Genomic DNA, 25,596 nt, shown 5'->3' on the forward strand with positions numbered 1-25,596 from the left:
CCCAGCAGCTCTTTAGACTCTTGGTCAGCAGGATCCCTGGACAGATAGTAGCGGTCCCAGCACCTGATGCTAACCACATCATGGGATCCAAATTCAAAAAAGGTAGCTAGTAACCAAACTTTTTCAATTAGAACACTTTTTCAGAGACTTTTCAAAAAAACACACGAGTTCTCCCTCATTCCTGCATTCAACACGTGAGGGGGTTGCAGGTCTGATTGTGTTTTATATCTCTTAGGTCCAGTCCATAGGGCTTCAGGGAGACAGCCAGCCCAGTCACACTGTCCACTTCAGGACCCTGGAGAAGACTGATCACTACCCTATAGGAAGCATAGACGGTAGACACACACACACACACACACACACACACACACACACACACACACACACACACACACACACACACACACACACACACACACACACACACACACACACACACACACACACACACGGACGCATACATGCAAACACACACACACACACATGGACGCACACACACACGCATACACAAACAGTAACTTTTCCCCCTCTACCTAGATGACCCGACCATGGAAGGGATGGATCTGACCCCTAACCTGCAGACTGGAGAACTACTCATCGTCACCACTGTACTGCTACTCTGGGCAGGTTGGTCTCTCTCTCTCTCTGTGTGTGTGTGTGTGTGTGTGTGTGTGTGTGTGTGTGTGTGTGTGTGTGTGTGTGTGTGTGTGTGTGTGTGTGTGTGTGTGTGTGTGTGTGTGTGTGTGTGTGTGTGTGTGTGTGTGTGTGTGTGTGTTCTGTCTTCAACCCCTTGTCCTCTCTGTTCTGTCTTCAACCCTCTGTCCTCTGTCTCCTCTCTGTTCTGTCTTCAACCCCCTGTCCTCTGTCTCCTCTCTGTTCTGCCTTCAACCCCTTTTCCTCTGTCTCCTCTCTGTTCTGTCTTCAATCCCCTGTTCTCTGTCTCCTCTACAGCGGTAATAGCTCTGTTCTGTCGTCAGTATGACATCATCAAGGACAATGACTACAAGGACAAACCCAAACGCCCCTCTGTTCGGACCGAACCATCTTACTACAGCAGCAGTGTCTCAGCTCAGAGCACGCCACTTTACTACAACGGGGGGGTGCAAGGCAGCAAGGTGATAAACAAAGTTTTAATCTAGAAGGATGTGTTTGTGTCATCAGTGTAGAACTCAACTCTTCTCTCTGTCAGTTCCACAGGACCTCCTCTTCCTCTTCCATCATCAGAGTGTGACAGGAGCTCCTCCTCTTCCTCCTCCATCATCAGTTCCTCCATCATCAGACTGTGACAGGACCTCGTCCTCCTTCTCCATCATCAGTCTGTGACAGGACCTCGTCCTCCTTCTCCATCATCAGGCTGTGACAGGACCTCGTCCTCCTTCTCCATCATCAGTCTGTGACAGGACCTCGTCCTCCTTCTCCATCATCAGGCTGTGACAGGACCTCGTCCTCCTTCTCCATCATCAGTCTGTGACAGGACCTCGTCCTCCTTCTCCATCATCAGTCTGTGACAAGACCTCGTCCTCCTTCTCCATCATCAGTCTGTGACAGGACCTCGTTCTCCTTCTCCATCATCAGTCTGTGACAGGACCTCGTCCTCCTTCTCCATCATCAGTCTGTGACAAGACCTCGTCCTCCTTCTCCATCATCAGTCTGTGACAGGACCTCGTTCTCCTTCTCCATCATCAGTCTGTGACAGGACCTCGTCCTCCTTCTCCATCATCAGACTGTGACAGGACCTCCTCCTCTTCCTCCTCCATCATCAGGCTGTGACAGGACCTCCTCCTCTTCCTCCTCCATCATCAGACTGTGACAGGACCTCCTCCTCTTCCTCCTCCATCATCAGACTGTGACAGGACCTCCTCCTCTTCCTCCTCCATCATCAGACTGTGACAGGACCTCCTCCTCTTCCTCCTCCATCATCAGTCTGTGACAGGACCTCGTCCTCTTCCATCATCAGACTGTGACATCAGGAAGTGACACAAGAATAAAGGAAGTGACACAAGCATAAAGGATGTGACACAACTGTACAGTAAGTGTCTTAGATGACTTGAGTACATGTCCGATCAAGAGCCCAGTTCCCTTTTTCAGTTCAGTGGCTGAAACCATCCCTCTACTGTTCAGAACTGAGTATTTGACAAAGGGAATGTTGATATTGTCACAGCAATACCACCATACACCAAACATGCTTAAGGACCAAAAGAGAAAGGAACAAGGGGAAGACCTTCTGACAGAAATGGACATGGCAAATGTCACCCGGCAGTGCACTACTTCTCCCCAGGTAGTGAACTACTTCTCCCCAGCTAGTGGACTACTTCTCCCTGGCTAGTGGACTACTTCTCCCCAGCTAGTGGACTACTTCTCCCCAGCTAGTGGACTCCTCCTCAGCTAGTGAACTACTTCTCCCCAGCTAGTGAACTACTCCTCCCCAGCTAGTGAACTACTTCTCCCCAGCTAGTGGACTACTTCTCCCCAGCTAGTGAACTACTTCTCCCCAGCTAGTGAACTACTTCTCCCCAGCTAGTGAACTACTTCTCCCCGGCTAGTGGACTACTTCTCCCCAGCTAGTGGACTACTTCTCCCCAGCTAGTGAACTACTTCTCCCCAGCTAGTGGACTACTTCTCCCTGGCTAGTGGACTACTTCTCCCCAGCTAGTGAACTACTTCTCCCCAGCTAGTGAACTACTTCTCCCCAGCTAGTGAACTACTCCTCCCCAGCTAGTGAACTACTTCTCCCCAGCTAGTGAACTACTTCTCCCCAGCTAGTGGACTACTTCTCCCCAGCTAGTGAACTACTTCTCCCCAGCTAGTGGACTACTTCTCCCCAGCTAGTGAACTACTTCTGACCAAAGCCACCTGGACTGGACCAGTTTGGGAAGAACTGCTCTAAGGGCACCTGGACGAAAGGTCACACGTACAATTTGACAAGCTGGACAACAAAGATTCAGACATGACCGTCTTCTCCTTATCCTTTAAGCAACGCAACTCTTTAGTCATTCCTGGGTGTTCCACTGTGGATGAAACTGGCATCCTCCTCGGCTACGGATCTACCTCCCCGTGATGTTAGGAGAACTAAGTTACAGATACATCGACCCGAACAACAGACACACAGACACTAACAATAGACACACAGACCCTGACAACAGACACATACCCTAACAACAGACACACAGACCCTGACAACAGACACACACCCTAACAACAGACACACAGACACGCACACCCTTACAACAGACACACAGACCCTGACAACAGACAATACGACCCTAACAACAGACACACAGACCCTAAAAACAGACGCACAGACCCGAACAACATACGCTAACAACTGACACACCGACTCTAACAACAGACACAGAGACCCTAACAACAGACGCACAGACCCAACAGCAGACACACCGACCCTAACAACAGACACACCGACCCTAACAGCAGACACACAGACCCTAACAACAGACGTATAGACCCCAACAACAGACACGCAGACCCCAATAACATACACACAGACGCTAACAACAGACAAACATACCCTAACAGCAGACAAACAGACCCTAACAACAGACGCACAGACCCGAACAACAGACACACAGACCCTAACAGCAGACGCACAGACCCTAACAGCAGACACACAGACCCTAACAACAGACACACAGACCCTAACAGCAGACACACAGACCCTAACAACAGACACACAGACCCTAACAACAGACACACAGACCTGAACAACAGACACACAGACCCTAACAATAGAAACACAGACCCTAACAACAGACGTATAGACCCTAACAACAGACACTAAGACCCTAACAACAGACATATAGACCCTAACAACAGACACTAATACTCTAATAACAGACATATAGACCCTAACAACAGACACTAAGACCCTAACAACAGACATATAGACCCTAACAACAGACACTAAGACCCTAACAACAGACATATAGACCCTAATAACAGACATATAGACCCTAACAACAGACACTAAGACCCTAACAACAGACATATAGACCCTAACAACAGACACTAATACTCTAATAACAGACATATAGACCCTAACAACAGACACTAAGACCCTAACAACAGACATATAGACCCTAACAACAGACACTAATACTCTAATAACAGACATATAGACCCTAACAACAGACACTAAGACCCTAACAACAGGCATATAGACCCTAACAACAGACACAAAGACCCTAATAACAGACATATAGACCCTAACAACAGACACCAAGACCCTAATAACAGACATATAGACCATAACAACAGACACACAGACCCTAACAGCAGACACACAGACCGGAACAACAGACACACAGACCCTAACAATAGACACACAGACCCTAACAACAGACACACAGACCCTAACAACAGACACTAAGACCCGAATAACCGACATATAGACCCTAACAACAGACACTAAGACCCTAACAACAGACATATAGACCCTAACAACAGACATATAGACCCTAACAACAGACATATAGACCCTAACAACAGACACCAAGACCCTAACAACAGACACCAAGACCCTAATAACCGACATATAGACCCTAACAACAGACACACAGACCCTGACAACAGACACACACCCTAACAACAGACACACAGACACGCACACCCTTACAACAGACACACAGACCCTGACAACAGACAATACGACCCTAACAACAGACACACAGACCCTAAAAACAGACGCACAGACCCGAACAACATACGCTAACAACTGACACACCGACTCTAACAACAGACACAGAGACCCTAACAACAGACGCACAGACCCAACAGCAGACACACCGACCCTAACAACAGACACACCGACCCTAACAGCAGACACACAGACCCTAACAACAGACGTATAGACCCCAACAACAGACACGCAGACCCCAATAACATACACACAGACGCTAACAACAGACAAACATACCCTAACAGCAGACAAACAGACCCTAACAACAGACGCACAGACCCGAACAACAGACACACAGACCCTAACAGCAGACGCACAGACCCTAACAGCAGACACACAGACCCTAACAACAGACACACAGACCCTAACAGCAGACACACAGACCCTAACAACAGACACACAGACCCTAACAACAGACACACAGACCTGAACAACAGACACACAGACCCTAACAATAGAAACACAGACCCTAACAACAGACGTATAGACCCTAACAACAGACACTAAGACCCTAACAACAGACATATAGACCCTAACAACAGACACTAATACTCTAATAACAGACATATAGACCCTAACAACAGACACTAAGACCCTAACAACAGACATATAGACCCTAACAACAGACACTAAGACCCTAACAACAGACATATAGACCCTAATAACAGACATATAGACCCTAACAACAGACACTAAGACCCTAACAACAGACATATAGACCCTAACAACAGACACTAATACTCTAATAACAGACATATAGACCCTAACAACAGACACTAAGACCCTAACAACAGACATATAGACCCTAACAACAGACACTAATACTCTAATAACAGACATATAGACCCTAACAACAGACACTAAGACCCTAACAACAGGCATATAGACCCTAACAACAGACACAAAGACCCTAATAACAGACATATAGACCCTAACAACAGACACCAAGACCCTAATAACAGACATATAGACCATAACAACAGACACACAGACCCTAACAGCAGACACACAGACCGGAACAACAGACACACAGACCCTAACAATAGACACACAGACCCTAACAACAGACACACAGACCCTAACAACAGACACTAAGACCCGAATAACCGACATATAGACCCTAACAACAGACACTAAGACCCTAACAACAGACATATAGACCCTAACAACAGACATATAGACCCTAACAACAGACATATAGACCCTAACAACAGACACCAAGACCCTAACAACAGACACCAAGACCCTAATAACCGACATATAGACCCTAACAACAGACACTAAGACCCTAATAACCGACATATAGACCCTAACAACAGACACTAAGACCCTAACAACAGACATATAGACCCTAACAACAGACATATAGACCCTAACAACAGACATATAGACCCTAACAACAGACACACAGACCCTAACAACAGACACCAAGACCCTAATAACAGACATATAGACCCTAACAACAGACATATAGACCCTAACAACAGACACCAAGACCCTAACAACAGACACCAAGACCCTAATAACCGACATATAGACCCTAACAACAGACACTAAGACCCTAATAACCGACATATAGACCCTAACAACAGACACTAAGACCCTAACAACAGACATATAGACCCTAACAACAGACATATAGACCCTAACAACAGACATATAGACCCTAACAACAGACACACAGACCCTAACAACAGACACCAAGACCCTAATAACAGACATATAGACCCTAACAACAGACACTAAGACCCTAATAACAGACATATAGACCCTAACAACAGACACACAGACCCTGCTGTATAGAGACATTAAAACTAACAACAGACATCCTGCTGTATAGAGACAATATAACTAACAACAGACATCCTGCCGTATAGAGACATTATAACTAACAACAGACAGACATCCTGCTGTATAGAGACAATATAACTAACAACAGACATCCTGCTGTATAGAGACATTATAACTAACAACAGACAGACATCCTGCTGTATAGAGACAATATAACTAACAACAGACATCCTGCTGTATAGAGACATTATAACTAACAACAGACAGACATCCTGCTGTATAGAGACATTATAACTAACAACAGACAGACATCCTGCTGTACCTAACTAACAGGCGAATGCCCTGTACCATTGTAGAGACACTGTAAAACTGTGGACATTACCTGTGTAAAGTCACCCGCAGACATGTAGATGACTAACTAATGCAGGGCTAGGCAACCCTGGTCCTGGCAACCCTGGTCCTGGCAACCCTGGTCCTGGACTGCTGCATATGCTTCAGGCTAAAGTACATGTTCACTCCAGGGTTACCAGGCCCTGAACTAACATAACGTGTTCTTATATAATTATATTTTACAGTATGTAGATAGTCTGTAGATACAGAATCAACAATTGAAATATAGTATATGTTAAAATGTGAATAGTTACTAGAACTGTATAATACACAGCTCCACGTGTGCTGACATCTTCTTAACCTTAAAACATAGTTCATAACCATGAATAAATCTAAAACGATTGGGGGAATTTTTTGTCTCATACGACCTGGGTTATTTATTCCAAACATTGTTTAGCCAGGCTAAATACTTGTCATAAACTGTTAGAACACATTATGATTAAGTCACTGTGATACTCTTAGGTTATTCCCAGGACATTGTTACACATGATGATGTGTATGACATCACATCATTATGACATATCAGCTTACATCTAATCTGCTGTTCTCTTATCCGTAACCTGAACGAACAGCAGAGACGGAGGAGGGGACAGAACACAGAGCGCAAACTTTGGTTGAACTTACTTGTAGTGATTGAGGACTTTGGTTGATCTTACTTGTGGTGATTTGAGGACTTTGGTTGACCTTACTTGTGGTGATTGACGACTTTGGTTGACGTTACTTGTAGTGATTGAGGACTTTGGTTGACCTCACTTGTAGTGATTGAGGACTTCGGTTGACTTTACTTGTGGTGATTGAGGACTTTGGTTGACGTTACTTGTAGTGATTGAGGACTTTGGTGGACCTTACTTGTTGGGAACAGCAGACTGGGATGAATTCCTACACTTTCCCTTTGCCATCAAGATAAACCCCCTCATCTTGATAGCACAGACACTGGCCATAGGTTTAACTCCTCCACCACCAACCACTCCTGTGTAAAACAAGTATTTGATTGTAGCCACATTAAAAAGACAAATGTTGATCAAATTCAAATGTCACTGACAATGTTTGTCTAGCTCTAGCTAGGAACTGTTGGTAAACAAACAAACTGATAAATCATGTTTAAGATTGACAACTAGGGCTAGGCTAATTGGTTACTGGGGACAAGCTTCCTGCCATCCAGGACCTCTATACCAAAGACTCCAGTCACCCTAGACTGTTCTCTCTGCTATCACACGGCAAGCAGTACTGGAGCACCAAGTCTAGGTACATAAGGCTCCTTAATAGCTTCTACCCCCAAGCACTAAGACTGCTGTACAGTTAATCAAATGGCTACCCGGGTTACTTGCATTGAACCCCCCCCCCCCCCCCCCGCCCTTTTAACGCTGCTGCTACTAGCTGTTTATTATTTATGCATAGTCACTTTACCCTTACCTGTACATGTTACCTCAATTACCTCGACTAACCTGTACCCCCAGACATTGACTCGGTAAGTAAGTAAGCATTTCACTGTAAAGTCTACACCTGCTGTATTCGGCGTTATGCCTAATCTCGTCTCCAGGCTCAATTGCTAACGCATATAGACAGGTTGACAGGGAGAGAGAGAGCCGGGTGGTTGACGACATTATCAAATACCTACATGTTGTCCCAAGGACATCATAGGTCCCATGTGTCCAAGGAACATCAACCTGGTATTTGGTAAACCAGGGTTTCCCAAACTCGGTCCTGGGGCCCCCTCTGGGTGCATGTTTTGGTTTTTACCCCAGCACTACACAACTGATTCAAATATTAGGTATTACAAACTGGGTCAGGGACAGGTTAAACATTTCAGTTGCTTGCCAGTTGGTCAGTGCAAGCTCTGAGTACAGGTCCTGGTAATCCTTGTTGACCTGTTTAAGATCTTACTCACATCGGCTATGTAGAGCGTGATCACACAGTCGTCCAGAACAGCGAGCGCTCTCATGCATGCTTCAGTGTTGCTTGCCTTGAAGCGACATAGAAGTAATTTAGCTTGTCTGGTAGGATCTTATCACTGGGTAGCTCGCGGCTGGGCTTCCCTTTGAAATCCGTAATAGTTTGCAAGCCATACCACATCCGACGAGCGTCAGAGCTGGTTTCCTGTATTGCCACTTTGCCTGTTTGATGGTTCATTGGAGGGCATAGCGGAATTTCTCAAAAGCTTCTGGGTTAGAGTCCAGCTCCTTGAAAGCAGCAGCTCTACCCTTTAGCTCAGTGCAGATGTTGCCTGTAATCCATGGCTTCTGGTTGGTGTATGTACGTACAGTCACTGTGGGGATGACATCATTGATGCACCTATTAATGAAGCTGGTGACTGAGGTGGTAAACTCCTCAATGCCATAGGAAGAATCCCGGAACATATTCCAGTCTGTGCTAGCAAAACAGTCCTATAGCTTACCATTTGCGTCATCTGACCACTTCCGTATTGACCGAGTCACTGGTACTTCCTGTTTTAGTTTTTGCTTGTAAACAGGAATCAGGAGGATAGAATTGTGGTCAGATTTGCCAAAATGGAGGGCGAGAGAGAGACTTGTAAGCGTCTCTGTGTGTGGAGTAAAGGTGATACACTGTATTAGCTCACGCTTCACCTCTCCATTCAATCAACCTTCATCCAGGCAGGACAATGGCAACAATAGACGAATCAAGATAGACACAAAGAACTTCATAATTATCAGCTAGATATATGAATCGTAAAAATAAAATTTGATTTATTTAATAGCTGCTAAGAAAGCACACGTAGTTACTCTTCAAGTTAAAACAGATTGAAACACTTTGGTTTGGTGAGAAACACATAACACCAAGGCACCTGATGACCTCTGTTGTCTGGAACCTGTTGCTACTGTCTGGAACCTGTTGCTACTGTCTGTCTGGAACCTGTTGCTGCTGTCTGTCTGGAACCTGTTGCTACTGTCTGTCTGGAACCTGTTGCTGCTGTCTGTCTGGAACCTGTTGCTACTGTCTGTCTGGAACCTGTTGCTGCTGTCTGTCTGGAACCTGTTGCTACTGTCTGTCTGGAACCTGTTGCTACTGTCGGTCTGGAACCTGTTGCTACTGTCTGTCTGGAACCTGTTGCTGCTGTCTGTCTGGAACCTGTTGCTGCTGTCTGTCTGGAACCTGTTGCTGCTGTCTGTCTGGAACCTGTTGCTGCTGTCTGTCTGGAACCTGTTGCTACTGTCTGTCTGGAACCTGTTGCTACTGTCTGTCTGGAACCTGTTGCTACTGTCTGTCTGGAACCTGTTGCTGCTGTCTGTCTGGAACCTGTTGCTGCTGTCTGTCTGGAACCTGTTGCTACTGTCTGTCTGGAACCTGTTGCTGCTGTCTGTCTGGAACCTGTTGCTACTGTCTGTCTGGAACCTGTTGCTACTGTCTGCCTGGAACCTGTTGCTACTGTCTGTCTGGAACCTGTTGCTGCTGTCTGTCTGGAACCTGTTCCTGCTGTCTGTCTGGAACCTGTTGCTGCTGTCTGTCTGGAACCTGTTGCTGCTGTCTGTCTGGAACCTGTTGCTACTGTCTGTCTGGAACCTGTTGCTACTGTCTGTCTGGAACCTGTTGCTACTGTCTGTCTGGAACCTGTTGCTACTGTCTGTCTGGAACCTGTTGCTGCTGTCTGTCTGGAACCTGTTGCTGCTGTCTGTCTGGAACCTGTTGCTACTGTCTGTCTGGAACCTGTTGCTGCTGTCTGTCTGGAACCTGTTGCTACTGTCTGTCTGGAACCTGTTGCTGCTGTCTGTCTGGAACCTGTTGCTACTGTCTGTCTGGAACCTGTTGCTACTGTCTGTCTGGAACCTGTTGCTGCTGTCTGTCTGGAACCTGTTGCTGCTGTCTGTCTGGAACCTGTTGCTACTGTCTGCCTGGAACCTATCTGTGTGTCTGTCTGGAACCTGTTGCTACTGTCTGTCTGGAACCTGTTGCTACTGTCTGTCTGGAACCTGTTGCTACTGTCTGTCTGGAACCTGTTGCTGCTGTCTGTCTGGAACCTGTTGCTGCTGTCTGTCTGGAACCTGTTGCTGCTGTCTGTCTGGAACCTGTTGCTACTGTCTGTCTGGAACCTGTTGCTGCTGTCTGTCTGGAACCTGTTGCTACTGTCTGTCTGGAACCTGTTGCTACTGTCTGCCTGGAACCTGTTGCTACTGTCTGTCTGGAACCTGTTGCTGCTGTCTGTCTGGAACCTGTTCCTGCTGTCTGTCTGGAACCTGTTGCTGCTGTCTGTCTGGAACCTGTTGCTGCTGTCTGTCTGGAACCTGTTGCTACTGTCTGTCTGGAACCTGTTGCTACTGTCTGTCTGGAACCTGTTGCTACTGTCTGTCTGGAACCTGTTGCTACTGTCTGTCTGGAACCTGTTGCTGCTGTCTGTCTGGAACCTGTTGCTGCTGTCTGTCTGGAACCTGTTGCTACTGTCTGTCTGGAACCTGTTGCTGCTGTCTGTCTGGAACCTGTTGCTACTGTCTGTCTGGAACCTGTTGCTGCTGTCTGTCTGGAACCTGTTGCTACTGTCTGTCTGGAACCTGTTGCTACTGTCTGTCTGGAACCTGTTGCTGCTGTCTGTCTGGAACCTGTTGCTGCTGTCTGTCTGGAACCTGTTGCTACTGTCTGTCTGGAACCTGTTGCTACTGTCTGTCTGGAACCTGTTGCTGCTGTCTGTCTGGAACCTGTTGCTGCTGTCTGTCTGGAACCTGTTGCTACTGTCTGCCTGGAACCTATCTGTGTGTCTGTCTGGAACCTGTCATGGTGATGTAATTTCTTGAAAAAACTTTTGGTCTCAACACATTGTTATTGGATTTTCAACATTGCAGAACCAAATAAAGATGCACTTCGGGACCTTAAACACAACAATTTTTTTTTTTTTAAGTAATATGATATCATACAAAGGGTAACATTTGTAACATATGACACGAAATGCATGACGTAGTACACAAAAAAATTCAAAACTACTGGCTGAAATGATATATATCTTTAAGTTTGCCATCAGTGAGCTTTCTGTTCTGTACTTCTCTACTGGAAGATTGGCCAACTCGTCAGCTGCTCCAATTCTGTAATGTTTGATGGGTGCCCTACGTCAAGATGGTGAAACACAAGTATAGGGACAAAAGTGGAGGAGAAATTCAGTGGGTCAGACACAGGGCATATGTGGCATGAGCTCCTAACGATTGCGGATTACAAAAAGAAAGCTAGCCACATCGCGGTCTCCCAGGACACCCTACAGGACGAGCTAAACACCTTTTTCTCAAGAGTCGAGCACAATGACCCTGAGCTGCCGAGGAGAGCCCCCTGAGGGCAACGTCACTACACACTCACAGTCTCCACTGAGGATGTATGTAAGTCATTCAAACGTGTTAACCCTCGCGAGCCTGCCGGCACGCCCAGATGGTATCTCTAGTCGTGCCCTCGGAGCATGTACAGTCCAGCTGGGAATTGATGTTCTCTGACATTTTCTCTCCCTAGCTCAGGCCGCTATGCCCACCTGCTTCAAGATGTCCACTATCCTCCCCTGTGCACAAGAAAGAGAAAGTAACTGAACTGAATGACTACTGACCAGTAGCAGTCACTTCCGTCAGCATGAAGTGCTTCGAGAAAAAAAGACCATATCACCTCCTCCCTCCCCGACACACTCGACACTCTCCAAATCGCCTACTGCCCTGACAGATCCACGGACGACGCAATCGCCATTACACTGCACCCTCCACTTACCCACGTGGACAAAAGGAATGCATATGTGAGGATGCTATTCATCGACTACAGCTTGGCCTTCAATAACATAGTGTCCTATAAGCTCATTACAAAGCTTACGGCCCTGGGTCTGAACTCCTCACTATGCAACTGGGTCCTGGACTTCCTGACGGGCTGCCCCCAGGTGGTGAAGTTAGGGAACATTACCTCCTCTACACTGATTCTCAACACAGGGGGCACACAAGAATGCGTCCTCAGTCCCCTCCTGTATTCCCTGTATACCCATGACCACGAGACAGCCTACAGGAAGGAGGTAGGCACTCTGACGGCGTGGTGCCAGGTAAACAACCTCTCCCTCAAAGTTATCAAAACAAAGGAGCTAATTGTTGACTTCAGGTGGAACCAGGCTGGACACATGCCCGTCCTCATCAACAGGGCCCCCACGGAGACGTCAGTAACTTCAAATTCCTCTGCGTACACATCTCACAGAAGCTGAAATGGTCTAACCACTCGGACACCATAGTGAAGAAGGCACGACAGCGACTTTTTAACCTCAGGATGCTGTAGAAATGTGGCCTGTCCCAGAGGGCTCTCACAGTGTTCTACAGGAGCACCATCGAGAGCATTCTGTCGGGCTGCATCACAGCCTGGTAAGGCAACTCCACCATCGAGGACCGCGTGTCTCTTCAGAGGGTGATACGCGTGCAGCTGAATGCACCAATGGGTGCTCACTGCCTGCCCTACAGGACACATACAACACCAGGTGTCTCAGGAAGGCCAAGAAGAACATCAGGGACCCCCAGCCACCCAAACCACGCCCTTTTCTCCCCGCTTCAATCACTCAGACGCGGGCAGTACAGGAGCGTCATGGCCAAAACTGAAAGACTGGCCAAAAGTTTCTACCCTCAGACCATCAGGCTGCTGAATAGACACCACTAGTCAGCTAACGAGTCAGCTATTAAGTTAATCTGCGTGTCTCTCACAAGGCAGAAGCATAGACTTATAGTTAGGTAAAACAATCATCAGACAAACCTCCACTGAGGAGGACAATGATGTTTATGAACACGTATTTGGATTAGGAGGAGCAGCCCCATACGTTCCGTAGACAGTCGGTGTGAAAACAGCTTCATCTCGTGTGATTCTTTACAGGTTGTTACCATTCGGCTGCTCTAGTAGTACCCTATATGAAATCCCTTATCTAAAGTTCCAATCATAGTTAACCCCCGCCTCTCTCTCTTCTGTTAGAGAGTAACTCCACCTGGTGGTAAAATCCAGTGTCAGGTAAATACATATGTGTTTTACAGAGGCCTGCACAATAACAGGTGTAGAATATTGTTATTACATATATGCATTATTAGGAGTTTAACGTCACCGTTTATGATGTGTGCTGTATGAGGTCTATTCGCAAGCGCAATAATTCAACAATAAACTTGAAAGTTGAAAAAGAGGCTTCTTAAAAAAAAGAAACGTTTTAATTTTTCTTCGAAGTCAAAGTTAACTGACTACATTTGAATGACTACAAGACCCAAGATCCGGAAGTATATTCAAAAAATAACTCTGACGTCACCCCCCACGAACTCGCAGTATGTACACATTGGACCCTCGAGGAAGTTAGTAAGAGACTATTTTAACCGAAAATATATATTAAACGACAACTTAAGTTGATGTAAAGTTAGCTTGTTGTTTAGAATTTACATTTGACTAAACGTATAGGCTATTTTTGTGTTTGTTTTCTCCTAAATACTGACCACTCGTTAGCGTAGCTTTAGCTATCTAGCTAGCCAGATGAGTCGCTTCTATCTGACCAATTTCTTCCCAATACAGCCACAGATAGAACAACTCACTGTCTTTTAAATAGAACTAGCTAACGATGTTCTCTGTTAGTTTGCTATTCTAGCTAGTTTGTTAGTCTAAGTCAGCCAGCCCCCGCATATTTAGCTAGCTTGTTAGCTAACGTGCATAACGTTAGCCAATGTGTGTGTGTGAGTGAGAGACTGATGACACTGATAGTTGTGTTTTTGTCCTTTTGGAGGAAGAGGGATATGACAAGCCTACACGCCGTATAGACCAGTGCTTCGCCACCAACCCACAGAGGGAACTGCGACTAACCGACAGCGAGGAAGACGAAGAATGCCGAGGAGAAAACAATCGAACCCACAGCCCGTCAAATGTAAGTACAGTTTTATAGCCTTTTCTACCTACTTTAGTCATGCTATTGACTGGGTGGTGAAGGAGTTATCACAAAACTAACTAGCTGGTTGTCCTTGGTTTTTAACATATTTTAATGTCTGATATGTTTTTGCTACTTGTACCTTCTAGAGGAGTGCTCGTGGTGCTTTCTAGATCAACTGTAATCCATATTTGTACTGATTTGAATGAAGTCTTGGGTTTGGGTATATACAACTTGGATACAGGATTAGATCATTGAGTTACAGAGTTGATGTGTACTTCAATTGTTAAACCTCTGTCAGCTTCCAGAACTGTAATGTCTCTCTCTCTCTCTCTCTCTCTCTCTCTCTCTCTCTCTCTCTCTCTCTCTCTCTCTCTCTCTCTCTCTCTCTCATCATGCCTGTGTGCATGGTTGGGTGTCATCCTCCTCTCTTCGTCCTCATGAATGTGTGTATCCCGCCCTGTGTGTGTATCTCATCCTGTGTGTGAGTTATCTCATCCTGAGTGTTCTGTCTCAGCTGGACTTCCTCCCTTCCTCCTCTCTGCTTCCTGTCTCCACTTCCCCTCCCCGACCTCTCCTCCCAATCTCCTCCTGCCCCCTCTTTCTCCCCCCCTCTTTCTCTCACTCTTCCCTTGCTTCCTCCCTTCCTCTTTCTCTCCCTCCTTCTCCCCCTGCTTCATCCCTCTCCCTTCCTCTTTCCCTCTATTCTCCCTCTCTCCCCTGCCTCTCCTCTTCAATCACCCCACAGTGCTATATTAGTGTGATAGAGGTTATTGTGTATTACAGTAGACTGTGTAGTATGATGGTGTGTATTACAGTAGACAGTGTAGTATGATGGTGTGTGTATTACAGTAGACAGTGTAATATGATGATGGTGTGTATTACAGTAGACGGTGTAGTATAATGGTGGTGTGTATTACAGTAGATGGTGTAGTATAATGGTGGTGTGTATTACAGTAGACAGTGTAGTATGATGGTGTGTGTATTACAGTAGACAGTGTAATATGATGATGGTGTGTATTACAGTAGACGGTGTAGTATAATGGTGGTGTGTATTACAGTAGATGGTGTAGTATGATGATGGTGTGTAGTATAATGATGGTGTGTATTACAGTAGACGGTGTAGTATGATGGTGTGTATTACAGTAGACGGTGTAGTATGATGGTGTGTATTACAGTAGACAGTGTAGTATGATGGTGTGTATTACAGTAGACGGTGTAGTATGATGGTGGTGTGTATTACAGTAGACGGTGTAGTATGATGGTGGTGTGTATTACAGTAGATGTTGTAGTATGATGGTGTGTATTACAGTAGATGTTGTAGTATGATGGTGTGTATTACAGTAGACGGTGTAGTATGATGGTGGTGTGTATTACAGTAGACGGTGTAGTATGATGGTGTGTATTACAGTAGACGGTGTAGTATGATGGTGTGTATTACAGTAGACGGTGTAGTATGATGGTGTGTATTACAGTAGACGGTGTAGTATAATGATGGTGTGTATTACAGTAGATGGTGTAGTATAATGATGGTGTGTATTACAGTAGACGGTGTAGTATGATGGTGTGTATTACAGTAGACAGTGTAATATGATGATGGTGTGTAGTATAATGATGGTGTGTAGTATAATGATGGTGTGTATTACAGTAGACGGTGTAGTATGATGGTGTGTATTACAGTAGACAGTGTAGCATATTGATGGTGTGTGTATGTAGTATAATGATGGTGTGTGTATTACAGTAGACGGTGTAGTATGATGGTGTGTATTACAGTAGACGGTGTAGTATGATGGTGTGTATTACAGTAGACGGTGTAGTATGATGGTGTGTATTACAGTAGACGGTGTAGTATGATGGTGTGTATTACAGTAGACAGTGTAGTATGATGGTGTGTATTACAGTAGACGGTGTAGTATGATGGTGGTGTGTATTACAGTAGACGGTGTAGTATGATGGTGTGTATTACAGTAGATGTTGTAGTATGATGGTGTGTATTACAGTAGATGTTGTAGTATGATGGTGTGTATTACAGTAGATGGTGTAGTATGATGGTGTGTATTACAGTAGCCGGTGTAGTATGATGGTGGTGTGTATTACAGTAGACGGTGTAGTATGATGGTGTGTATTACAGTAGACGGTGTAGTATGATGGTGTGTATTACAGTAGACGGTGTAGTATGATGGTGTGTATTACAGTAGACGGTGTAGTATAATGATGGTGTGTATTACAGTAGATGGTGTAGTATAATGATGGTGTGTATTACAGTAGACGGTGTAGTATGATGGTGTGTATTACAGTAGACAGTGTAATATGATGATGGTGTGTAGTATAATGATGGTGTGTAGTATAATGATGGTGTGTATTACAGTAGACGGTGTAGTATGATGGTGTGTATTACAGTAGACAGTGTAGCATATTGATGGTGTGTGTATGTAGTATAATGATGGTGTGTGTATTACAGTAGACGGTGTAGTATGATGGTGTGTATTACAGTAGACGGTGTAGTATGATTGTGTGTATTACAGTAGACGGTGTAGTATGATGGTGTGTATTACAGTAGATGGTGTAGTATAATGATGGTGTGTATTACAGTAGACAGTGTAGTATGATGGTGTGTATTACAGTAGACGGTGTAGTATGATGGTGTGTATTACAGTAGACGGTGTAGTATGATGGTGTGTATTACAGTAGACGGTGTAGTATAATGATGGTGTGTATTACAGTAGATGGTGTAGTATAATGATGGTGTGTATTACAGTCGATGGTGTAGTATAATGATGGTGTGTATTACAGTAGATGGTGTAGTATAATGATGGTGTGTATTACAGTAGACAGTGTAGTATAATGATGGTGTTTATTACAGTAGACTGTGTAGCATATTGATGGTGTGTGTATTACTGTATTACAGTAGACGGTGTAGTATAATGATGGTGTGTGTCTGTAGTATAATGATGGTGAGTGTGTGTAGTAAAATGATTGTGTGTGTGTGTGTGTGTGTGTGTGTGTGTGTGTGTGTGTGTGTGTGTGTGTGTGTGTGTGTGTGTGTGTGTGTGTGTGTGTGTGTGTGTGTGTGTGTGTGTGTGTGTGTGTGTGTGTGTGTGTGTGTGTGTGTGTGTGTGATATAGTAGACGGTGTGGAGTGTGATCCAGGATGCCTGGTTCTGGACAGTGACTTCCTGCTTAGTGGAGAGCTCTGTGAGTTTGATGACACAGAGATCATGGGGCTGGACAGAGACACAGGTCAGACACACACACACTTACACATATACACAAACACTGACCAACTTGATCTCATAGTTTCACTTCCAAAATTATGGATGAACGTCTATTTTGTGATACATTAATTCTGCGTGGTTACAGGTTTAATTCTGCGTGGTTACAGGGTTAATTCCACACAGTAAACAGGGTTAATTCCGCACAGTAAACAGGGTTAATTCCACGTAGTAACAAGGTTAATTCTGCGCGGTAAACAGGGTTAATTCCACGTAGTAACAAGGTTAATTCTGCGCGGTAAACAGGGTTAATTCCACGTAGTAACAAGGTTAATTCTGCGCGGTAAACAGGGTTAATTCCACGTAGTAACAAGGTTAATTCTGCGCGGTAAACAGGGTTAATTCCACGTAGTAACAAGGTTAATTCTGCGCGGTAAACAGGGTTAATTCCACGTAGTAACAAGGTTAATTCTGCGCGGTAAACAGGGTTAATTCCACGTAGTAACAAGGTTAATTCCGTGCGGTAACAAGGTTAATTCTGCATAGTTAAAACAGAAACAACTCAAAGGTTGAAGCTTAGGTATTAAGTCCGAGGGGTTAAACCCCTAGAGTTTATGTCCACGCCCCCGTGGGAATTCTATTAGCATACTAAAACAATCCCCATTCAAATCCATCAGTTTAAGCTAGAGATATCACTTCTTTCCTTTGGATTGCGTCTCAATCCACCGCATCTGCCGATGTTTCACTTCCTCATCGGCTACGTCTCAATCCACCACATCTGCCGATGTCTCACTTCCGCATCGGCTGCGTCTCAATGCAGTGAAAGGTGACAGAGCTAGAGCGGCGTTTGTCAGACCACGAGACATCCAGAAAATCATTCTTCTCACAAAATCGGTTGTAACGTCCGAATGGTTTGGCCTACAAAAACTATTATGAAAAGATGAGACTCTCACAAACATGATAGTGGTCTCTGTTTTTCTCTACGACCCCCCACAAGCGTCTTTGGGACCCGTCTGAAGTCGGTACCGCCGATCTGCCAACCTCTGTCTGTAGCGAACAGTTTGGGTTACACACTAATATGGCCCGTCTGTGGAAAGGTGAGACTCATGTGGGTGTCTTTTGCTCTAGGACACCCACAAGTCCTCACAAGACTTGTCTGAACGTTCGCCTGTACCAGTTGAAAACATTTATGAAATAATATATAGAGACACTTTAGTGACAAAAATAAGGGGTTAAATATAATGTGATAAAAATAATAATAATATTATTTATGTTTCCAGATCTTTCTTATATCTCTCAGATATAGGACAGACACTTCAGGACAAACTTCCTTTTGATTTGTTTCCTGTACCATGTAGTGAATATGGTATTCAATGCGTTTCTATGGGCTAATAGATGTGAGGCCAAATTATAATTTTTCATCAAATCATAAAAAATAAAAAAAATTCAAGGTTTCTTAAACTTCTAACTCAAATAGCTAAATGATCCTTGGTATGACCTTCTGAAAACAACTCCATATAGCTTAGTACAACCCTCCGGCTTGGACAGGGCTTAGTCTGTAGAGGGTTAAGGTTTGGCCTCGGGGTTGGGGAATGCGCTGTTTCCATCAAGTATCATCTAGAGCATTGTGAACTGGAGTGGTCAGAGCAGCATGCTTCGGGTCTAATGCCACGTTCCAAACAACTGACAACTCTGAAAATTTACCAGGTCAAATCATGACGGCGGTGATCTTCAAGTTGGAAAGTCAGAACTCTAGAAAGAGGCCAGAGTTCCCGAGTTGAATTCTGAGTTCAAAACCATTTTTTGCCTTCCCAGTCGGAGCTCATTTTTCCTCCCAGAGTTCCCTGTCGGAGCTCATTTTTCCTCCCAGAGTTCCCAGTCGGAGCTCATTTTTCCTCCCAGAGTTCCCAGTCGGAGCTCATTTTTCCTCCCAGAGTTCCCAGTCGGAGCTCATTTTTCCTCCCAGAGTTCCCAGTCGGAGCTCATTTTTCCTCCCAGAGTTCCCAGTCGGAGCTCATTTTTCCTCCCAGAGTTCCCAGTCGGAGCTCATTTTTCCTCCCAGAGTTCCCGGGTTGTTTTGAACACAGCCTAAGCAGTGCTCTTCTCCCCCGAGCATCACGAGTTCACACCAGTGCTCTGCAATAGTTTTCTAAACATTTTATATATATTTTTTGTCGGTCGATATCGATGTCCTCAGGACCTTTTCAGATGTCCGCAATAGAATGCTATTTCCAGTGACCAATAGAATGCTATTTCCAGTGACCAATAGAATGCTATTTCCAGTGACCAATAGAATGCTATTTCCAGTGACCAATAGAATGCTATTTCCAGTGACCAATAGAATGCTATTTCCAGTGACCAATAGAATGCTATTTCCAGTGACCAATAGAATGCTATTTCCAGTGACCAATAGAATGCTATTTCCAGTGACCAATATAATGCTATTTCCAGTGACCAATAGAATGCTATTTCCAGTGACCAATAGAATGCTATTTCCAGTGACCAATAGAATGCTATTTCCAGTGACCAATAGAATGCTATTTCCAGTGACCAATAGAATGCTATTTCCAGTGACCAATAGAATGCTATTTCTAGTGACCAATAGAATGCTATTTCCAGTGACCAATAGAATGCTATTTCTAGTGACCAATAGAATGATATTTCCAGTGACCAATAGAATGATATTTCCAGTGACCAATAGAATGATATTTCCAGTGACCAATAGAATGATATTTCCAGTAACCAATAGAATGCTATTTCCAGTGACCAATAGAATGCTATTTCCAGTGACCAATAGAATGCTATTTCCAGTGACCAGGCTGACACTGACAAGTACACACACACACACACACATACAGTGCATTCGGAAAATTTTCAGACCCCTTGACTTTTTCCACATTTTGTTACGTTACAGCCTTATTCTAAAATGGATTAAATCGGGTTTGCCCTCATCAATCTAAACACAATACCCCATAAAAAAAAAAGTTTTTAAGACATTTTTGCAAATGTAAAAAAACTAAAAACTGAAATATCAGATTTACATAAGTATTCAGACTCTTTACTCAGTACTTTGTTGAAGCACCTTTGACAGCGATTACAGCATTGAGTTTTCTTGGGTATGACGCTACAAACTTGGCATACCTGTATTTAGGGAGTTTCTCCCATTCTTCTCTGCAGATCCTCTCAAGCTCTGTCGGGTTGGATGGGGAGGTCTCTCCAGAGATGTTCGATCGGATTCTGGCTGGGCCACTCAAGGACATTGAGACTTTTCCCAAAGCCACTACATTGTCTTGGCTGTGTGCTTAGGTTTGTTGTCCTGTTGGAAGGTGAACCTTCACCCCAGTCTGAAGTCCTGAGTGCTCTGGAGCAAGGATCTCTGTACTTTGCTCCATTCATCTTTCCCTCGATCCTGACCAGTCTCTCAGTCCCTCCCGCTGAAAAACATCCATGCTTCACCGTAGGGATGCTATTGGCCAGGTGCTGAGCAGTGCCTGGTTTCCTCCAGACGTGACGCTTGGCATTCAGGCCAAAGAGTTCAATCTTGGTTTCATCAGACCAGAGAATCTTGTTTCTCGTGATCTGAGAGTCTTTAGGTGCCTTTTGGCAAACTCCAAGCGGGCTGTCATGTGCCTTTTACTGAGGAGTGGCTTCCGTCTGGCCACTTTACCATAAAGGCCTGATTGGTGGAGTGCTGCGTAGATGGTTGTCCTTCTGGAAGGTTCTCCCATCTCCACAGAGGAACTCTGGAGCTCTGTCAGAGTGACCATCGGGTTCTTGGTCACCTCCCTGACCAAGGCCCTTCTTCCCCGATTTCTCAGTTTTGCCGGGCGGCCAGCTCTAGGAAGAGTCTTGGTGGTTACAAACTTCTTCCATTTAAGAATGATGGAGGCCACTGTGTTCTTGGGGACCTTCAATCAAGTTTTAGAAACATCTCAATGATGATCGACAGAAACAGGATGCAACTGAGCTCAATTTCGAGTCTCATTGCAAAGGGTCTGAATACTAATGTAAATAAGGTATTTCTGTATTTTTATTTTTGTATAAATTTGCAAACATTTCTAAACCTGTTTTTGCTTCGTCATTATGGGGTATTGTGTGTAGATTGATGAGGAATTTATTTCATTTAATCCATTTTAGAATAAGGCTGTAACGTAACAAAATGTGGAAAAAGTCAAGGGGTCTGAATACTTTCCGAATGCATCGTACATGGTTTTACGAGTCCTTGACCAAATGCTGTTGTATGCTCCTTCCCTCTACCCCTCTTTCTTTCCTTCACCCCTTTCTCTCTACTCTCTTTCTCCTCGCACTCTCCCTCTCTCTTTCTCCCCCTCTTTCTCTCACTCTCCCTCTCTCCCCCCCTCTTTCTCTCACTCCCCCTCTCTCTCTCTCCCCCTCTTTCTCTCACTCTTCCCTCTCTCTCCTCCCTCTCTCAATCAGGTATGACAGTGTTCTCTCTAAGTGATGACTGCACCAGCCTTCCAGCTTCGGGTGACTCAGCCTTCCCAGCATTCCTCTCCTGTAAGGGGTGTCGCCAATTGATGGGGGCCGACCTTGACCTGGGAGCAGGACTTGACTTGGGGGCGGGACTCTACTGCCTGAGCTGCGAAGAGGGCCTCCAATCAGAATCACACACAGCCATGGAGGATACCTCACAGGGGGAGGAGTCAACCCCGGCTGTCCAATCCAGTGGGGGGAAGGACAGGAAGAGGAAGAGGAGTAAGGCGGGTGATGAAGAAGTCTGTATGAAGCTGTACACGTGTTCTCTGTGTAGTTTCTCCTCTCGCTACTCCAACCATCTAAAACGCCACATGAGAACCCATGATGGAGAGAAGCCTTACCGTTGTCCCCACTGCCCCTACGCCTCTACGCAGAGGGTCAACCTGCAGAGACACACACGCACACACACCGGGGAGAAGCCCTACCTCTGCAACGCCTGCAGCTATGCCTGTAGTTCCCTGGGGAACCTGCGGAGGCACCAGCGCTCGCACAGCCAGGAGCCTCAGCCCCGGCCGCAACGCACACGCACACTGAAGAGACGCAGCAGACGAAAACACACACACAGAGAAAATGGTGAAGGTAAGAGCATACAGTCAGGCGAGAACACACACACACACACACACACACACAGAGGTAATGTGTTCCAGAAAAGAGGATGTTTTCTTTTGAACGTTCTAGCCTGTAGCTCAGAGTGAAAGGAGAAGTGTTGGTTAACTTCCTGAAACTGGTGTTTTAAAAAGAGGAAGAAGCTCTGTTTGGTTGGCTGGTTACTGAACTAAAGGTCATGTGTGTGTGTGTGTGTGTGTGTGTGCGTGTGTGTGTGCTGTTCTCTCCTCCAGATGCCGTTTTGTCAGACCTGACAGTGTGTGTGAGGGAGGACTCTGATTTCCTTCAGTCCCTTGGGGGGGTAGCCTCTCCCTCCTCCTCCCCCCGTCTCCCCCCCTCCGCTCCTCTCCCCGACCTCCTCTTCCCCCTCTGCTGTCGTTCCTGTGGCCTCACCCTGGAAGGAGAGACAGAGGCGGAGGGCAGAGGACAGATGTGTAGTCAATGTTCTGAGTTTGTCCTCTCTAAGGATATAGGCTCCTCCAGCCCCACTGACAGAGACACACCTGGTGACACAGACTCACACACAGTCCGGCCGGGGGCCAGTAAGCTGTACCACTGTCCTCTCTGCCCCTTCCTCTCCCTCTACCCCAACCACCTGGCCCGACACGCCCACACCCACAGCGGGGAGAAGCCCCACCGCTGTCCCCAGTGCCCCTACGCCTCGGCCCACCTGGACAACCTGAAACGTCACCTCCGGGTCCACACGGGGGAGAAGCCTTACCGCTGTCCCCAGTGCTCCTACGCCTGCGGGAACCTGGCCAACCTGAGGCGCCATGAGAGGATTCACTCTGGAGCCAAGCCCTTCCACTGCTCTGTGTGTGGCTACAGCTGTAACCAGAGTATGAACCTGAAGAGACACATGCTGAGACACACTGGGGAGAAGCCGTATGGCTGTGCTGAGTGTGACTACACTACGGGACACTGGGACAACTACAAACGCCATCAGAGGAAACATGGACACAACACACACAGCTGGGACAAACACACACACCAGGACACTACAGCAGACAGCAACACACAGCACTGAGACACACACACACACACATACACACACACACACACACACACACACACACACACACACACACACACACACACACACACACACACACACACACACACACACAGCACTGAGACACACACAGCACTGAGACACACACACACAGCACTGAGACACACACACACACAGCACTGAGACACACACACACACAGCACTGAGACACACACAGCACTGAGACACACACAGCACTGAGACACACACACACACACAGCACTGAGACACACACACACACACAGCACAGAGACACACACACACAGCACTGAGACACACACACACACACAGCACTGAGACACACACACACAGCACTGAGACACACACACACACAGCACTGAGACACACACACACACAGCACTGAGACACACACACACACACACAGCACTGAGACACACACAAACACACAGCACTGAGACACACACACACACAGCACTGAGACACACACACACACAGCACTGAGACACACACAGCACTGAGACACACACACACAGCACTGACACATACATATACACACACGACCACAGACCAACACTGAATTCAAGAAACGGAACCATAACCAGGGAGAGGTGTGTGTGTGTGTGTGTGTGTGTGTGTGTGTGTGTGTGTGTGTGTGTGTGTGTTGCAATGGTGACCCCCGACCCCTATCTCTGCTCTCCCTCAGAGGGGCGGGACTTATCTCAGGAACCCTTTAGAGGTGGAGCTACATGTGCTGGTTTCCTGGATCTGAACACTCCACTGGTCTTAGGGCATTAAATGGTGTGTCTGGGATTCAAGATTCATCCTTTTTTTGAATGGTTAAATGTTGTTTTTAATAAAGTAGATGCATTGTTTGAAAATGCATGTTTTGATTGAGATTTAGGCCATTTCTAAATTGTATATTCCAAAACAAAACAAAAATCCTTCTGTAAAGAATGTAATTGTGAAACAGATAAAGTTTATTTTTGCAACAAATGATGATATATTTTAGTTGATTTGAACAATGTTTCACAGAAAATAGTATTGGCAGACATCACGTTGCATTCTCACTGGAGACGATGTCTAGCACACCTTAGCAGTTTCAAAATGTTTAGGAACAGAAATGGAGAGTTTGAAGTCTGTCCCTTTTGCTTCCATTTGCCTCTTCGTAAATACACCCCTGCTGATTGTAAGGCTACTCCGAGAACAGACAGGACCCATGCTGATTGTAAGGCTACTCAGAGAACAGACAGGACCCATGCTGATTGTAAGGCTACTCAGAGAACAGACAGGACCCCTGCTGATTGTAAGGCTACTCAGAGAACAGACAGGACCCCTGCTGATTGTAAGGCTACTCCGAGAACAGACAGGACCCCTGCTGATTGTAAGGCTACTCAGAACAGACAGGACCCCTGCTGATTGTAAGGCTACTCAGAACAGACAGGACCCCTGCTGATTGTAAGGCTACTCAGAGAACAGACAGGACCCCTGCTGATTGTAAGGCTACTCAGAGAACAGACAGGACCCCTGCTGATTGTAAGGCTACTCAGAACAGACGGGACCCC

General features: G+C 45.8%; 2 protein-coding genes across 7 annotated transcripts in view; both read left to right on the top strand.

Annotated features, from left to right (window-relative positions):
- fndc4b (fibronectin type III domain containing 4b) overlaps nucleotides 1-7,900 on the top strand; it is a 30,527-nt gene extending 22,627 nt beyond the window's left edge. Inside the window, exons 5-8 of one of the 2 annotated variants that reach the window (XM_071366743.1) lie at nucleotides 236-335; nucleotides 538-627; nucleotides 952-1,115; nucleotides 1,190-7,900. In XM_071366743.1, the coding sequence (XP_071222844.1) occupies nucleotides 236-335; nucleotides 538-627; nucleotides 952-1,115; nucleotides 1,190-1,231 (396 nt within the window). In that variant the 3' untranslated portion in view covers nucleotides 1,232-7,900. The remainder of the gene's footprint in view (nucleotides 1-235; nucleotides 336-537; nucleotides 628-951; nucleotides 1,116-1,189) is intronic. The other variant, XM_071366742.1, reaches the window with a different exon arrangement.
- Nucleotides 7,901-13,901: 6,001 nt separating this feature from the next.
- LOC139553947 (zinc finger protein 513) lies at nucleotides 13,902-25,027 on the top strand. Of its 5 annotated transcripts, none has more exons than XM_071366749.1 (5): nucleotides 13,902-14,152; nucleotides 14,571-14,708; nucleotides 17,834-17,947; nucleotides 22,357-22,995; nucleotides 23,256-25,027. In XM_071366749.1, exons 2-5 carry the CDS (start codon nucleotides 14,669-14,671, stop codon nucleotides 24,047-24,049), a joined length of 1,587 nt encoding a protein of 528 aa, XP_071222850.1. In that variant the 5' UTR covers nucleotides 13,902-14,152; nucleotides 14,571-14,668; the 3' UTR covers nucleotides 24,050-25,027. The 5 variants fall into 5 exon arrangements, with proteins under 5 accessions (XP_071222850.1, XP_071222852.1, XP_071222851.1 ...); XM_071366751.1 differs by having other exon boundaries at nucleotides 13,902-14,148; nucleotides 17,837-17,947; XM_071366750.1 differs by having other exon boundaries at nucleotides 13,902-14,148; nucleotides 14,575-14,708.
- The last annotated feature ends 569 nt before the right edge of the window (nucleotides 25,028-25,596 follow it).

The sequence above is a fragment of the Salvelinus alpinus genome, chromosome 25 (genome assembly GCF_045679555.1).
Source record: "Salvelinus alpinus chromosome 25, SLU_Salpinus.1, whole genome shotgun sequence".
In the NCBI taxonomy this organism is placed as follows: domain Eukaryota; kingdom Metazoa; phylum Chordata; class Actinopteri; order Salmoniformes; family Salmonidae; genus Salvelinus; species Salvelinus alpinus.